Raw genomic sequence first — 17414 nt, 5'->3', positions numbered from 1 at the left:
GGCTTGGGAGGGGACACGAGGCTGGTTCCAGGCAGTAATAACTGCTTCTTTGAAAGAGGACGTCTTCCCCGCCGCCTTGAAGGAGGCGGTGGTGAGACCCCTCCTCAAAAAGCCTGCCCTGGACCCGGCTGTTTTAAATAACTATCGTCCAGTCTCCAACCTTCGCTTTCTGTCGAAGGTTGTCGAGAGCATGGTGGCACATCAGCTTCCTCTGTTCCTCGAGGAAACTGATTATCTGGACCCGTACCAATCGGGTTTCAGGCCCGGTCACAGCACGGAGACGGCACTGGTCGCGCTGGTGAATGATCTCTGGCGGGCTCGGGACAGGGGTTGCTCCTCTGTCCTAGTCCTATTAGATCTCTCAGCGGCTTTCGATACCATCGACCATGGTATCCTACTGCGACGGCTCAGGGGGCTGGGAGTGGGAGGCACCGTTTTACGGTGGTTCTCCTCCTATCTCTTGGGCCGCTCACAATCGGTGTTGACGGGAGGGCAGAGATCCACCCCGAGGCCTCTCACTTGTGGAGTCCCTCAGGGGTCGGTTCTCTCTCCCCTCCTGTTCAACATCTATATGAAGCCGCTGGGCGAGGTCATTCGTGGTTTTGGGGTGGGGTATCATCAGTATGCTGATGATACCCAACTTTTTCTCTCCACTCCGAACCAACCCAGCGATGCCCTCGCCGTGATGTCCCGTTGCCTGGAGGCGGTCCAGGTCTGGATGGGGAGAAACAGGCTTCATCTCAATCCTGCCAAGACTGAGTGGCTTTACATATAGGCATCTCGGGCTAACCAAACTATTCCACCTTTAATGATGGGGGGTGAGGTGTTACCCCCCGTTGATAGGGCTCGCAACTTGGGCGTCCTCCTGGACTCACAGCTCAACTTTGAAGATCATGAGCCGTAACCAGGGGAGCTTTTGCCAAGGTTTGCCTGGTGCGCCAGTTGCGACCCTACCTGGACCAAGATGCCCTACGCACAGTCACTCATGCACTCGTGACCTCCCATTTAGACTACTGCAACGCTCTCTACATGGGGCTGCCCTTGAGGACCACTCGGAGGCTTCAACTGGTGCAGAATGCGGCCGCACGAGTTGTGATGGGGGTTTCCCGATATTCCCATGTAACACCTCTACTCCGTGAGCTGCATTGGCTTCCAGTTGCCCTCCGGGTGAGATTCAAGGTGCTGGTAATGACCTATAAAGCCCTAAATGGCTTGGGTCCGGGATATTTGAGGGAACACCTGCTGCCAGCATCAAGCTCCCTTCGTCCTGTGCGCTCGCAGAGAGAGGGTCTTCTCAGGGTGCCACCGGTAAAAGATTGCCGGTGGATAACACCCAGGGGGAGGGCCTTTTCTGTGGGTGCACCTGCCCTCTGGAACCAGCTTCCCGTGGAGCTCAGGACTACCCCTGACCTACGTTCATTCCTCCGAGACCTGAAGACTTGGCTCTTTGAGCTCTCTGACCCAGGCTGAGAATTTTAACTGGGTTTTATTTTCAGGGATAATTTAATCTTTTATTTGTCTTTTAACTTTGTATTTTGTATTGGTATGATTTTAAAATGCCCTGTAAACCGCCCTGAGTCCTTCGGGAAAGGGCGGTATATAAATCTAATAAAATCTAAAATCTAATCTATTTCTTTTTACTTCATTGCTCTGGGTTCCACCATACTCCTGAAGGGGAAGGGGGGAAACTCCGCGGGCTGTCTCTTTGTTTTTTTCTACCACTACAATGAATCCCTTCTGCTGTTTCTGCATATTTGCTCTTTGAACTGTCTCTCCCTTGATGTTACCTTGGGGTGAGAAAGGAATGTGCCTCCGACCATCTGGGCTTATCTCCTGTTTCAGAAGGGAAGGTGTGAAGACCCAACAACATCGCTGTGAGCCTGGGAAAGACTGGTGTTATCAGCTCTTTTCCCACAACGGACTTATCACCCGAGGATTGTCCCATTCAAACTGACCGGATGAACTATTGGGGTGGGTTTGCTTTTAACCTATTGATCTGAGCAGGAAACCCTCAGATCCTTCCTATCATGCCTGCTATTAGCTTCTCCCAATAAAAGTTCCTTTTGGAAGAAACTGCTTCCACGAGTTCTGCTTTCTTAGGATGAGGTTTTGAAGTGGGCCCTGACAGACAGGCCTCCATACCTAGAGCACACCATGCCCCACTTAACAACCTGCCTTTTTGTTTAGCAGCCGCATCAGAGAGAACAGGTAGTGGCGGTTGTTCAGTGAGGCCATCTCGCTTCATGGCCATCATGACATGTGACCATAATGGACAGGCTCTTGGCATGGGTCCGGAGTACCTAAGGGAGCACCTGCGGCCAGCGTCAACTTCCCTCCACCCAGTGCGCTCCCACAGAGAGGGCCTCCTCAGGGTTCCACCGGTCAGAGAATGCCGATTGATGGCCCCCAGGGGGAGGGCATTCCCTGTGGGCGCGCCAGACCTTTGGAACCGTTTACCGGTTGAGCTCCGGATGGCTCCCGACCTGCGCTCTTTCCGACGTGATCTAAAAACTTATTTATTTGAACAAGCCGGCCTGGCCTGATGGGTTCGGGGTTTTAATTACTGTTTTAATTGATTTATTGTATTCGGGCACAATTGTTTAATTTGTTTTTAACTTTTGTATTTTGTATTTTTGGTATTTATTGCCCTGTACACCGCCCTGAGTCCTTTGGGAGAAGGGCGGTATACAAATAAAATAAATAAATAAATAAATAAATGGTTGAACCTCGAGGATTACCTATAAATGCTGCTAGGCAATGTCATGAGGCAATTCCAAGTACCTTTGCAAAGAATTTGTCCCCCAAATCATTGTAGTGTCCTTTGAAATTCTTTAGTTCCTCTTCATCCTCCTTTGTCACTGTTGTAACTGGTACAACTCCAGCAGGGAAGTCCAAGCAGTTATATAATATGGTATTACTAATGAGCTCTGTACAGACAAAAAAACACAGGGCACATTAAATGGCTACCCAGCTCTCTTGAGCAACTTGCAATGATTAACAGTACAAGAAAGACAGTACTTCGTAACTGTAATCACACATATCTCCTCCCCACTCTACAGATGAGAAAATTATTTGAAAAAACTGAAGCCAATCTCAAGCAACTAAAAATGTTCAGACACAGGTTTCATGTTTACAGTGTTTTGTGCTGTCTCTTAACTTTCTGCTCTTTAAAAGGACACTCAAAATAATTTTATTCTAGAGGCTATGCGGATGCTGATGATCATCTAGCTACCTTAGAAACTGTACTGTTAAATTAGATTTCCAAAGTCTACAATCTATTTAAGAAGAATTTTAGAAATACTGTCTGCACTGTCACAAAAATTGTAGTTATGCATTCTCAGAGGAATGAACGGGTACTACTTTGTGAATGCTGATTGAATGAAAACTGCCATCCATCAGCCTTTAAACTGGCCACTTATTGATGGAAAAGCAAGATCAAACATTATGATTCCATAAGGAATGATTTGCAGCCCCTAGACAAAATTTTTGTCTAAGTGTACAGAGAACTAGACATTTTAAAAAGCAGCTATATATTTGCCTCTTATAAATTGTTACTGAGATAAGCTGCTCAACATCAACATGAAACATGCCACACGAACTATTTGCTTGCAGTGAGGGAAAAAAGTATTTATCGGCGTATAACACGCACCGGCGTATAACACGCACCTCATTTTAAAAAGGAAATTTCAGGAAAAAAACTTAAATTTCAAATAAATAACTTTAAAGCAAAATAAGGGTAGCTCAGAACTTTTTTTTATTAATATTATTAACACTTATAAGGTAAATAACGTAAAATGACAGTAAAAGCAACTGTTTTAACAAAGAAACTTGGATCTCATATGTTTTTACAAAAGTTTACTCAGAAATCGCTGCTATCTGGGAAACCAAGAAACTCTTCATCTTCACTGCTATCTTCAATATCTTCGAACTGAACACTGCTGCTTTCACTGCTACTGTCTTCATAAATCAGCTCGTCTTCTTCACCATCCAAAGAATTGCTTATGCCACATTTCTTAAAACATTTGATGATAATATCTTCCTTAACTGCGTCCCACGAAGTCTTTATCCACTGACACACTTTTGAAATGCCAGGTCTTTTCATTCTTCCAGAACTTGTACTTTCATGTTGGCTTTCATCACACATGTATTTATTCCATTCTTCACGCATGAAGGCTTTGAAGGGCTTATTAATGGAAACATCCAATGGCTGCAATTGTGATGTAAGTCCTCCTGGAATGACTGCTACTTCTGTTTTGCACATGTGAAATTCTTTCTTTGTTGGTTCTGTAAGATGAGATCTGAATGAGTCCAGTACTAACAAAGATGGCTTCTTTAACAATGCACCTGGGCGCTTCATTTCTAATCCAAAGCCTCATGCCTTCTTCATCCATCCAACCTTTGGGATGAACATGCACCTGTATGCCACTTGGAATCTTCTCCTTAGGAAAAGTTTTCCTTTTAAAAATGACCAATGGTGGTAGCTTGTTTCCGTCTGCAGTGACAGCAAGGACCACAGTATAACGGTTTTTTTCATGCCCTGAAGTTTTAATTGTTACTGTCTTGGCACCTTTTGCTTCAACAGTTTTATTTGAAGGAACATCAAAAGTGAGTGGTACTTCGTCCATGTTGCCAATTTGACCAATTTCAAAATTTTGTCTCTTCCTTTGTTTGATAATAAATTTATGAATATTTATTATCTTCTCTTCATAATCTTCTGGCATACGCTGGGCAATCCTGGTTCTTGTTCGCATCCGAAGCTCATGCCTCTTCATAAATCTTTGGCACCATGATGCTGTCCCTTTGAAATCTTGTATTTGCAACTCTTTGCTGATTTTCACTGCTTGAATGATGATCATTTTTGTTGATAATGCAATGCCCGCTTTTCTATGATTAAGAACAAATTCCTTCACCCGTTCTTCTAATGTTGGCCATTTAGCAATACCGCTGCGAAAATTGCATTTTGTTTTTGATAATGTCTTGAGTTTTTCTTCCATTTTTCGCCACTCTCGTATTGTGCATTCTGTTGGTGGCTCTCCAAACTGCCTTGCTGCAGCCCTATTTCCATGTTGCTTGGCATATTCCACAACCTTTAACTTGAAAGCGGCTGTATATGCTGCACGCTTTTGCTTTGATTCCATTAGGGATAGGGATACCGTAGTACGGAAATACCGTAAGTACCGTAATGAATGCACGTATGATAGTGCAGAGTTCAGCGTCGGAATGTCAGGATGAGTCACACTGCAGTGGTATACTTTTTACCTAAGTTTAAATTAAAAAAGAATAAGGTAGTATCAGGGGTCTGTAAATTTATGGTTACTGTTGTTATATACGGTATGTGTGTTGTAGGATGGCTGTGTTAGCATGTGTTTGTATGGTATGGTAAAATTAAGGATGGGCTCGGACGTATTCAGATTGAGCCCCCCAGGAAGCCAATCATAGGTAGTGAGGCATTTCCCAAAAGTCAGCTTCACATACACACACTACCTATGATTGACAGGGTGCAGTGTCGGCTTCCTGGCGGGCTCAATCCAAACACGCCCATCGCCTGAAAGGGGGAGTGGGGTAAAATGACAGGGATGGGGTCCTGTGTGTCTCTTAGCTCCCATCCCCCTCTCAGGTAGTGTTTCTTTACTCTCTCCCCCCCCCAGGCAGATTTCTTTTGCCATTCTGGTCCCCTTAAGTGCCGGTTCACATTAGTGCGAGTACAGAGATCGCATGTAATTCGGAGCGCACTGCTCCTAAAATTACCATACATGCGATCTCATGTGCGGTGAGTTTGTATGGCTGAATTTGCACCGCATCAGCACTAAACACGCACATGACCCTTTTTTTTAATCCGCAGCAGAATCGGATCGCATGGTGGTTCACACTAGTGCACGGGTCGGCAACCCGCGGCTCCGGAGCCGCATGCGGCTCTTTGAGCCGTCTCCTGCGGCTCCCAGCCGCCCGGTGCGCGCGCACCTCTTTGAACGGGCAGTGGTGCGCGCGCACCTCCCCAAACCTTTGGAGAGGTGCGTGCGTACCTCTGCGCGGACGGGCAGAGGTGCCGCTCTTTGAGGAAGCTGTCGCGGCCCGTCTCCGAAGCTGCCGCTTTCAGCAGCTTTGCAGACGGGCCGCGGCAGCTTCCTCAAAGAGCAGCGCCCCTGCCCATTCTGAGAGGTGCGCGCGCACCTCTCCGAACGACCGGAGGTGCGCGCGCACCTCCCCAAACCTTTGGAGAGGTGCGCGCGTACCTCCGCGCGAACGGGCAGAGGTGCCGCTCTTTGAGGAAGCTGTCGCGGCCCGTCTCCGAAGCTGCCGCTTTCGGCAGCTTTGCAGACGGGCCGCGGCAGCTTCCTCAAAGAGCAGCGCCCCTGCCCATTCTGAGAGGTGCGCGCGCACCTCTCCGAACGACCGGAGGTGTGCGCGCACCTCCCCAAACCTTTGGAGAGGTGCGCGCGTACCTCCGCGCGAACGGGCAGGGGCGCTGCTCTTTGAGGAAGCTGTAGCGGCCCGTCTCTGAAGCTGCCGAAAGCGGCAGCTTTGCAGACGGGCCGCGGCAGCTTCCTCAAAGAGCAGCACCCCTGCCCATTCTGAGAGGTGCGCGCGCACCTCTCCGAACGACCGGAGGTGCGCGCGCACCTCCCCAAACCTTTGGAGAGGTGCGCGCGTACCTCCGCGCGAACGGGCAGAGATCCCGCTCTTTGAGGAAGCTGTAGCGGCCCGTCTCCGAAGCTGCCGAAAGCGGCAGCTTCGGAGACGGGCCGCTACAGCTTCCTCAAAGAGCAGCGCCCCTGCCCATTCTGAGAGGTGCGCACGCACCTCTCCGAACGACCGGAGGTGCGCGCGCACCTCCCCAAACCTTTGGAGAGGTGCGCGCGTACCTCCGCGCGAACGGGCAGAGATGCCGCTCTTTGAGGAAGCTGTAGCGGCCCGTCTCCGAAGCTGCCGAAAGCGGCAGCTTCGGAGACGGGCCGCTACAGCTTCCTCAAAGAGCAGTGCCCCTGCCCATTCTGAGAGGTGCGCACGCACCTCTCCGAACGACCGGAGGTGCGCGCGCACCTCCCCAAACCTTTGGAGAGGTGCGCGTGTACCTCCGCGCGTACGGGCAGGGGCGCTGCTCTTTGAGGAAGCTGTAGCGGCCCGTCTGCAAAGCTGCAGCTTCGGATAATGGGTCATTAACTATGGGTCATTATATCGGCGTATAACATTATATCGGCGTATAACACGCACACATCATTTGCCCCCTATTTTCAGGAAGAAAAAGTGCGTGTTATACGCTGATAAATACGGTATTTCATCGCCTGCTGATTTTGTACGTTTGCCCACTGACAAAGAAATGATCAGTCTGTAATTTTACTGGTAGGTTTATTTTAACAGTCAGAGACAGAATAACAACAAAAAAATCCAGAAAAATGCATTTCAAAAAAGTTATAAATTGATCTGCATTTTAATGAGTGAAATAAGTATTTGCTCCCCTATGAATCAGCAAGATTTCTGGCTCCCAGGTCTCCTTTATACAGGTAGCAAGCTGAGATTAGGAGCACTCTCTTAAAGGGAGTGCTCCTAATCTCAGCTTGTTACCTGTATAAAAAAGACCTGTCCACAGAAGCAAGCAATCAATCAGATTCCAAACTTTCCACCATAGCCAAGACCAAAGAGCTGTCCAAGGATGTCAGGGACAAGATTGTAGACCTACACAAGGCTGGAATGGACTACAAGACTATCGCCAAGTGGTTTGATGAAGAGGTGACAACAGTTGGTGCGATTATTCACAAATGGAAAAAACATGAAACTGTCAATCTCTCTCAGTCTGGGACTCCTTGCAAGATCTTACCTTGTGGAGTTTCGATGATCATGAGAATAGTGAGCGAATCAGCTCAGAACTATACAGGAAGATCTTGTCAATGATCTCAAGGCAGCTGGGACCATAGTCACCAAGAAAACAATTGGTAACACACTATGCCGTGAAGGCCTGAAATCCTGCAGCCCCCACAAGGTCCTCCTGCTCAAGAAAGCACATGTACAGACCTGTCTGAAGTTTGCCAATGAACATCTCAATCATTCAGAGGAGAACTGGATGAAAGTGTTGTGGTCAGATGAGACCAAAATTGAGCTCTTTGGCATCAACTCAACTCGCTGTGTTAGGAGGAGGAGGAGGAGGAATGCTGCCTGTGACCCCAAGAACACCATCCCCACCATCAAACATGGAGGTGGAAACATTATGCTTTGGGGGTGTTTTTCTGCTAAGGGGACAGGACAACTTCACCGCATCAAAGGACGATGGATGGGGCCATGTACTGTCAAATCCTGGGTGAGAACCTCCTTCCCTCAGCCAGGGCATTGAAATGGGTTGTGGATGGCTATTCCAGCATGGCAATGACCCAAAACACAAGGCCAAGGAAACAAAGGAGTGGCTCAAGAAGCACATTAAGGTCTTGGAGTGTCCTAGCCAGTCTCCAGACCTTAATCCCATAGAAAACCTGTGGAGGGAGCTGAAGTTTTGAGCTGCCAAATGTCAGCCTCGAAACCTTAATGACTTGGACAGGATCTGCAAAGAGGAGTGGGACAAAATACCCGAGATGTGTGCAAACCTGGTGGCCAACTACAAGAAACGTCTGACCTCTGTGATTGCCAACAAGGATTTTGCCACCAAGTACTAAGACATGTTTTGCGAAGGGCTCAAATACTTTTTTCACTCATTAAAATGCAAATCAATTTATAACTTTTTTGAAATGCATTTTTCTGGATTTTTTTGTTGTTATTCTATCTCTCATTGCTAAAATAAACCTACCATTAAAATTATAGACTGATTGGGGGTTTCCGGTCCTGTGCGCACTTTAGGGGTTCGGGACTCCGTGCCCTCCAGCTGAGTTTCTTCCTGTTAGGGGACCCTAACCGGGCCAGAAGCCTCCCCGGAGAGTTGGCAATGAAGGAAGGAAGTCCCAGGGACTTCGGAGAGATGTTGGCCGACCGGATTGGTCCAGGAGAAGCCTTCCAGAAACCAACAGGAGAAAGGCTAGCGGCTAGCCTAACTCCAGAGTCTAGCCCAAGCTGGGAGCAACCAAAGTCAAAAGCACTATTTTAAGCTGATCGTAAACAATGTGCTTGAATCTGGGTAAGAACATTGATTTTCTCTATCCTACATATCAACTTTCCTGAAGGGGAGAAATTCCCAAGAAGCAAAAAAAAAAAAAAACCTCTGAGAGTGAAGGAGGAGGTTTCTGCCCCACCCTTTTGCTAATAGAAGGGGCAAATTGAACCTTTCATGGAGGAATAAAATCTGAAAAATGAACCAGTGCTGACACCTACTGGTCGATGAGGATTATGACAATCATGGTAAAATCAGTGGAAAAAACTAATCTCTACTTGTGACCTTCAAAGCTTTAACAAAAAACTCTCTGGACTATAAATATTTATTCAACTCTGACTCCAAACCTATTTCCAGAGGTGGGGGGAAATCTAGACTTTTGGTCATCATGGAAAACCAGAGATTTATAGGAAATACTTATCAAGAAAAAATGAATATTTTTCAAGAGAAGATATATAATATGTTGCAACTAATTCAAATAACCATGATCTCAAATCACAAAGAAATTCAGAATAACTTTGCAAATATAAATCAACTCATTTCCAATTCAATTTTATACAAAAAAAACCTCAGGAAAACACAACAGAGAAGGAACAGACAAAACAAATGACTGAACATAAATTCGAGGATAGAGAATTAAAGATGGAATTCTACAAAACAAAGGAGTATTATTTAATCCGAGTGGAAAAAAATTACAAGAAATACTAGATTTGGAAAAGACAACACTACAAAACAAACTTGAGGACAAGAAAAAAGACTGAATAAAACGTACTACAGAGATACCAGGGAAAACACTGTAACTGGAGAGACAAAAAGCGACAAGAGAAGCAGAGAGAAAAAAGAAGGAAAAAGATTCCCAATAAAAGTGCCCCTAACAAAGATACTGATTTACTTTTTATATCTACAGCAATATTTACGAACGTACAGAAAAACCTTTTGGTTTAGCAAAATACATTGATTAAGAAAGATACTGGGCAAAGGAAAAAGGCTAAGGTGGAAACCAAGAAAATAGATAATGGGAGTTATCAGAGAGAATACTTTAAAAAGAAACATTTGTTTGAATATGGTTAAAGAAATTTTAAAAATGGTATATATATATGCTATTCTAAGGGGGATGAATTTTCTAAATAATATAGTACGCATTTTTCTCTTTTCAGTTCTTTTTAATATAAGTAATATAAAAAAGTTGAAATGCCTTACATAAAGGAAATGTTTTAGATACTTAAATGTGGCTCACTTTAAGAAAATTAGAATGGATAAAAAATGTTTTGAATAAGAGTTAAAGGACTAGATGACTAGATGTATTGAATGGAATGTTTAAAGATTAAAGATATTCTTAATTATGGTTAAAAATAATAAGAAATTGATGAAATAAATATATATTAGCCTAGGAGGCATATATATTTTAAGTAGTATGTTATTTCTTACGTTTCTTTACTCTTGCTCTCCTTTCTTTTTTTCATCATTTTATCTATTTCTTAAGAAATGTAAAACTGTGAGATGGCTTATACGGAAAAAGTTGAGTTAAATTTGTAAATGTAAATGTAATTAATTTTTGTGAAAATCTTCACCAGTAAGAACATCTAGAATTTGGTGGGAGAAATAAACTAAAATAAGGATTGTAACAGGATCTATGATAAGGCAACCAGAATGACTGAATAGAAAAGAAATATTATATGATTATTCTTTTTAGGAATATTGAAAAAAAATACATATTCAATTGTTATTTATAAAAACAATAAGAATTGTATTAATTCAATGTTTGCAAAAGAGGATATTTTGAGGAAAGAGGAAATCAACTAATCAACTATGTGGAATATGGATTATAGAAATTGTTAATGATTGTTTTACAAATGTAACCCAGACAACACACTGTTCACCAATTATTGAATTATGTTTTTTTAAAAAATCAATACAATATATTACAAAAAAAATATTATAGACTGATCATTTCTTTGTCAGTGGGCAAATGTACAAAATCAGCAGGGCATCAAATCCTTTTTTTCCTTCACTATATAAGCCAGGATGGAATGTGGCAAGATCTGTAACAGGAATATATTAGGGTTGTGTAGTGCTTCAGATTCAAAACTGCAAGCTCCTTAAAGCAGCCACCTCTTCTCTTAGTGACAGTACAGCCATAGAAAAGGTACATTAGTTCAAAGAGTTGCAAACAAGCACCATATTTGCACACACACCCCTGCATTAACCCATGATTTTTTTTTTGTCCAACATCAAAGCACATCACAGCCGTAGGATTTACTCACGTCTGGTTGAAAAAGAATAGGACGCACCATGGGTTCTAAAGGATAACAACGTGCTTTTTGAAACTCACTTTCCAAGTTTTTTTTTTAAAAGTACCTGATACTTTTCCAGGAGACCCACTCTTAATAGCAGGACCTATAGCAGGACAAAGCAGTACATCCAGTTCCAGTCGTTTCCATTCTTCAGTGAATTCTCTGCAGTATTCCTAGTGATAAAGAGAGGGATTTACATATCAGGACTACCTTTATTTTTCAATGAATAAAACCTGGCATCCAGAAATACAGCGGCATCTGGTAAGGGCAAGAGGACAGATAGCACAGCAAAGGTTTTGAGTTTGAGCAACAACTTTATGAATGAACACCATGTATCCTGGGAATTAAGTGTAAATGTATTTTCCTTCTTTCAACCCTTAAATCAGATTGTTTTAAAATGTCAAATAGCTTCCTTAGATTATCTCAGGGGCTACCACAAAGAAGAGGGAGCCAAGCTATTCTCCAAAGCACCTGAAAGCAGGACAAGAAGCAACGGATGGAAACTAGTCAAGGAGAGAAGCAACCTAGAACTAAGGAGAAACTTCCTGACGGTTAGAACAATTAACCAGTGGAACAACCTGCCTCCAGAGGTGGTGAATGCTCCAACACTGGAGGTTTTTAAGAAGAGACTGGACAGCCATTTGCCTGAAATGGTATAGGGTTTCCTGCCTGAGCAGGGGGTTGGACTAGATGACCTCCAAGGTCCCTTCCAACTACTTCTTCTTCTTCTTCTTCTTCTTCTTCTTCTTCTTCTTCTTCTTCTTCTTCTTATTATTATTATTATTATTATTATTATTATTATTATTATTATTATTATTATTATTATTATTAATTGAGGATCTTAAAGCAAAAACCTACCTGATCCCAGGCTTCCCTTCTGAAAGTACTGAGTCCAAAATTTGGTCTTTTTCTCCCCATCTCCACAGTAAAAGACACACTGCACTGTGCCACTGGATAGAAAATCCCCTCCCCCCAATATTATCAACTCAGCAGTGGATTCCCTTACAAGAAATGCTAAATTTAATAAGGCAGGGAATGACCTCAGTGTGATAACCTCAGAGAGATGAGGCTACCGGATGAACCCATGGCCTAACTTGCACTACAGTGGTATCTTATGCTCTTTTTCTAGAACAAAAAATATTTTCCTGATTTAATGTTCAACTAAGAAACACATGGTGTTACCAAATAAGTATTTATCCAATACATTCTTGAGAACGCTAAACTGTGCAGGTAGTAATTGTTTAATGACTGCTCTGTTTAGCAACTGTTCACAATTGCAACTTGTTAAGTACAAAATTGTACTTATAGCTGTTGTAGAATCTCAAAAGTCACGTGATCAAACTTCACTTGTTCTGCAATTGGGAAACTGGCAGGCACTTATGAGTCACGGTGTCCTGTGGTCACATGATTGTCATTTGTGGACTTCACAGTTGGCTCCCAACAAGCAGTGTCAATGGGGAAGCCAACACTGAAATTACAAGTCACGGCAATTTGATGTCTCAGTTAACCACTTGTGGTGATTCACTTATCAACCACAGTGGGGATGATGAAAGTCCAGCACAGCCATGTGATCTTTCGCTTAATGACTATGCCACTTAGTCATGGAGTTTCTGGTCCCAGTAGTGGTTGTAAAGTGAGGACTATCAGTATTTCTGTCACACAGAAAATTTCATTGAGCAACAACATGAGTACAAAAAAAATAAACAGGTCTATGTAGCTGTATAGTAGGACAGAGAATCTTATCCTATATTTCAGCTTCTGCTCTTCCCCTACAAAAGATATTTTCCAGACACCACAAATCGTTGTTCACAAGCATCTGATATTCAACTTAAAACAATTATTTAAAGGAAAGAATAGTTTCCCAAACAGGAAATGTCAGAGCTGTTCTTCATGTTGAAATATCCACAAAGGCAGCATTCGCAACAAGGCCATCTTTACTGATTTAGCATCCTCCAAATATATTGGATTTTAGTTTCCAACACCCCTATTCAAAGATGGCCAATGGCTAAAGAGAAAGTAAGATAGAGAAGTCTAGCATAATTGGGAGGCATCAGACTACAAAAGAATGATCTCAAGACTTACTGGGTTTTCCTAGAATGCAATACTTTTTTAATGAATGCTTTAAATCTGTGGTCTGAAGTTGAAAAAGACCATGCTATTTTCTCTGTCTCAGAAAATATTTACACATACCAGGTTTTTATGCAGTCTGGACAGATTCTAAAAGAAAATTTACCTCAGCTTTCACGTGGACTTTCCAAAGTTCTTTTACAGACCTAAAAAGTCAAAGAAAACAAATGAACTGCAGATGCATGGAAGTGGTTGCCTATATTCAAGACCTGTAATAGCTTTCCCCAACCTGGGATTATACAGCTATGCTGGCTTAATTCCTCTGGGCAGAAGTCTCATTAGGCACTGGACTAGGGAAACATTTTGTATATTAATGCCAGTAAAGTTATCACTTTACCTATTCCTGAGATGATCGATATATATATACATATATATATATATATAGGAAAAAATCAAACTAAGAATGGATTAAGCAGTATTCCCCAACCCACAATGCTCTCCTTCAGTTGCAATTGTGAACAGTTGCTAAACAGAGCAGTCATTAAACAATTACTACCTGCACAGTTTAGCGTTCTCAAGAATGTATTGGATAAATACTTATTTGGTAACACCATGTGTTTCTTAGTTGAACATTAAATCAGGAAAATATTTTTTGTTCTAGAAAAAGAGCATAAGATACCACTGTAGTGCATGGTTCCTTTGACATTTTCTAAAATATTTCTTGTACTTTTATATATTTTTCCATATATTGTACTTTCAAATACCATTCCTTTTGACTTTATAGGCTATGTATGGGCTGAAGGAGAGCATTGTGGGTTGGGGAATACTGCTTAATCCATTCTTAGTTTGATTTTTCCCCATATATATATATATATATATATATATATATATATATATATATATATATATATATATATATATATATGTGGATCCTTGGTTTTTCGGGTTTTTCCCCGCGTAGAACTAGAGGTGTGGGCGCAACGTTTCGACGGAGTCCCATCCGTCATCATCAGGCTTTAGCTTCCTTCTTCTTCCTTCCCAGAAGAAGGAAGCTAAAGCCTGATGATGACGGATGGGACTCCGTCGAAACGTTGCGCCCACACCTCTAGTTCTACGCGGGGAAAAACCCGAAAAACCAAGGATCCACATACAGGCAACCGCGAAAACCTCAGAAAACAAATATATATATATATATATATATATATATATATATATATATATATATATATATATATATATATATATATATATATATATATATATATATATATATATATATATATATATATATATATATATATATATATATATATATATATATAGTAAAGGTAAAGGTAAAGGTTCCCCCGCACGTGTGTGCTAGTCGTTTCCGATTCTAGGGGCCGGTGCTCATCTCCGTTTCAAAGCCGAAGAGCCAGCGCTTGTCCGAGGACGTCTCCGTGGTCATGTGGCCGGCATGACTAGACGCCAAAGGCGCACGGAACGCTGTTACCTTCCCACCGTAGTGGTCCCTATTTTTCTACTTGCATTTTGACGTGCTTTCGAACTGCTAGGTTGGCAGAAGCTGGGACGAGTAACAGGCGCTCACTCTGCTACGCGGCACTCGGGATTCGACCCGCCAAACTGCCGACCTTCTGATCGACAAGCTCAGCGTCCTAACCCACTGAGCCACCGCGTCCCATATATATATATATATATATATATATATATATATATATATATATATATATATATATATATATATATATATATATATATATATATATATATATATATATATCTCGATCATCTCAGGAATAGGTAAAGTGATAACTTTACTGGCATTAATATACAAAATGTTTCACAACATTGTGATTAGGCTGAGGAATTCTGGGAGTTGCAGTCCACAAGTCATGAAGGGGCCATAGTTCCCCCATGCTGGCTGAGGAATTCTGGGAGTTGAAGTCCATGAGTCATAAAAGGGCCGAGTTTGAAGACCCCTGTTCTAAGTGCTAAACAATAGATTCAAAATAATATTAAGTTATTCTGTGACATCCCAGAGCTTTTACATATTTTAAGAAACAAAATGTAGCGTTCATTTTGGGATATATGGGAACAATTCATTCTAGCTAGTTCTGCACATAAATAGTCTCTAAAAGTGGTACTCTACAAGTTAATTGTAGTTCTTTGGGATCATGTGCAAAACATAGATCCTTGTTTTATGTTGAACTATTGCTGGAAAACCTTATTTCAGGTGCAATCATTTCTGCTTGGTTAAAAGCATAGTTATCACTAATTCCATCCAAATAGGAACTATAAAATCAGGAAGCAAAAAATCCACCTGCTTACTTTATGGCAAAGGCAACATTAAGAGCTGAAGGCCTTAATCTCCCAAAAATATTTACCTTTCATGCAGGTTGCTCAAAGTTATTGACTGACGAACAGCCTAAGGAAAAATAAATGAAAAATGCCCTAATTGAGGTTGATGTAAAATAAGTGGTAAAGACTCTTAAACATTATATACTTCAGGAAACACTTCAAATGAAACACAACTAGCCCAACAAGCACCAACCTATTTCTTTAGCTTTCCCTGGCTGGGGAACAACAGTCCCAATCCATTTGAAAGGGTGAAGTTAAAGGAGGCACAATTGTTTCACTGCAGCCTGATATACCCTACATCACTTTAATATGTAGTTGTTATATTAATTATGAGAATGCCAAAGCTAGAATATTCAAAGTTGGTGTAGGGTAGTGGTTAAAATAACAAGACTAGGACTATGGAGACTCAGGTTTCAGTCCACCATCAGCCATAGAAACTGGGAGACAAAAGGCAGTGACTGGGAGATCAGACAGGTTCCTGAAGTGACTAGCTGACAACTCTGACATCCAAGCAGGGAACTAGACAGTCAGCTATACTTGAGCTTAATTCTTACTGATAGGGATGACATGTTTGAAATAGGAACTTTGTGTCACATTAGAACTCGCCAATAACACAGGCACAGATAACTGAATGTAGGTTGAGAAACTCTGTTCCAGGTAAATATAGATGGATATCACTTACTATTGGGCTGACAATCCAGGCTAGGAATCTTCGTATCCAATAAGGTAATTTTAGTATCAGCAGGGTACGCTTTAGATTTGGATCTTCAGGTTCACCTTCACTGAAAGGCAACCAAGACAATCGAAGTACATAAATAAAATACTAAGGTAATTTTCAAAATGGAAGCTATCTTCAGGCATCAGCTATCACTGCTGGCATCCAGAAATGTCTGTTTGCCATGTGAATTAGCAATTCTGATTAATCTGTAAACCAAGAGAAAAATCCTACTAAATCAGACATATAGGTGGTCCAAAACCGTTTATTTAACGACAATCTGGAATTAGAGGGTTTTTGAAAAGGGTGCTTTATGGCCCATAAAGCTATCACAAACTGTTGCGCTACCACTCCGCAGTCACGTGATCGCAATCTGTGTACTTGGTAGAAGTGGGCTTTATGTAGAATCTTACTCCTCTCCATTCTGAAATCTATCCATTTATTCTAACCTTCATCCTAAACTTTTTTTTTAACCGATTACTGATTTATAGAAGGACTGGTCTGGGAAAAGACCCAGATTCGAATCCACTTTGAGAAACAGAAGCTCACTGGGTCAAATAGGGGCCAATCACTCTGGCTCAGCCCAACTTACCTCACAGGACTGTTGTTGGGCAGCACAATGGAAGAGGAACACTGTCTATGTCACTCTGGATACTTGGAAGAGAAGTGGTATACAGGTAATCCTTGACTTACAACCACAAGTGGGCCCAAAATTTACACTGCTAAGCAAGACAGTTAAGTGAATTTTGTGTTTGCGATCTTTCTTGCTACAGTTAACTGAATCACTGCAGTTGTTATGTTAGTAACACGGTTGTTAAGTGAATCTGGCTTCCCCACTGACTTTGCTTGTCAGGTCACAAAAGATGATTGCATGACCCCAGGACACTGCAACAATTATAAGACATGCCAG

The 17414-nt window shown here is 42.2% G+C and overlaps 1 protein-coding gene across 1 annotated transcript in view; it reads right to left on the bottom strand.

Annotated features, from left to right (window-relative positions):
• Positions 1-17414, bottom strand: part of LOC308665943 (fatty-acid amide hydrolase 1-like) — a 32834-nt gene that overhangs the window by 1447 nt on the left and 13973 nt on the right. The window contains exons 10-14 of the mRNA XM_081324333.1: positions 16472-16571; positions 15816-15856; positions 13598-13637; positions 11429-11537; positions 2782-2927 (exon numbers count right to left, since the gene is read on the bottom strand). Of these exons, the coding sequence (XP_081180459.1) occupies positions 2782-2927; positions 11429-11537; positions 13598-13637; positions 15816-15856; positions 16472-16571 (436 nt within the window). The remainder of the gene's footprint in view (positions 1-2781; positions 2928-11428; positions 11538-13597; positions 13638-15815; positions 15857-16471; positions 16572-17414) is intronic.

This window comes from Vipera berus, assembly GCF_964194415.1.
Source record: "Vipera berus genome assembly, chromosome: 3".
NCBI lineage: Eukaryota > Metazoa > Chordata > Lepidosauria > Squamata > Viperidae > Vipera > Vipera berus.
Note: the sequence above shows the minus strand (reverse complement) of the source record. Positions and strands in the feature narration are given on the sequence as shown.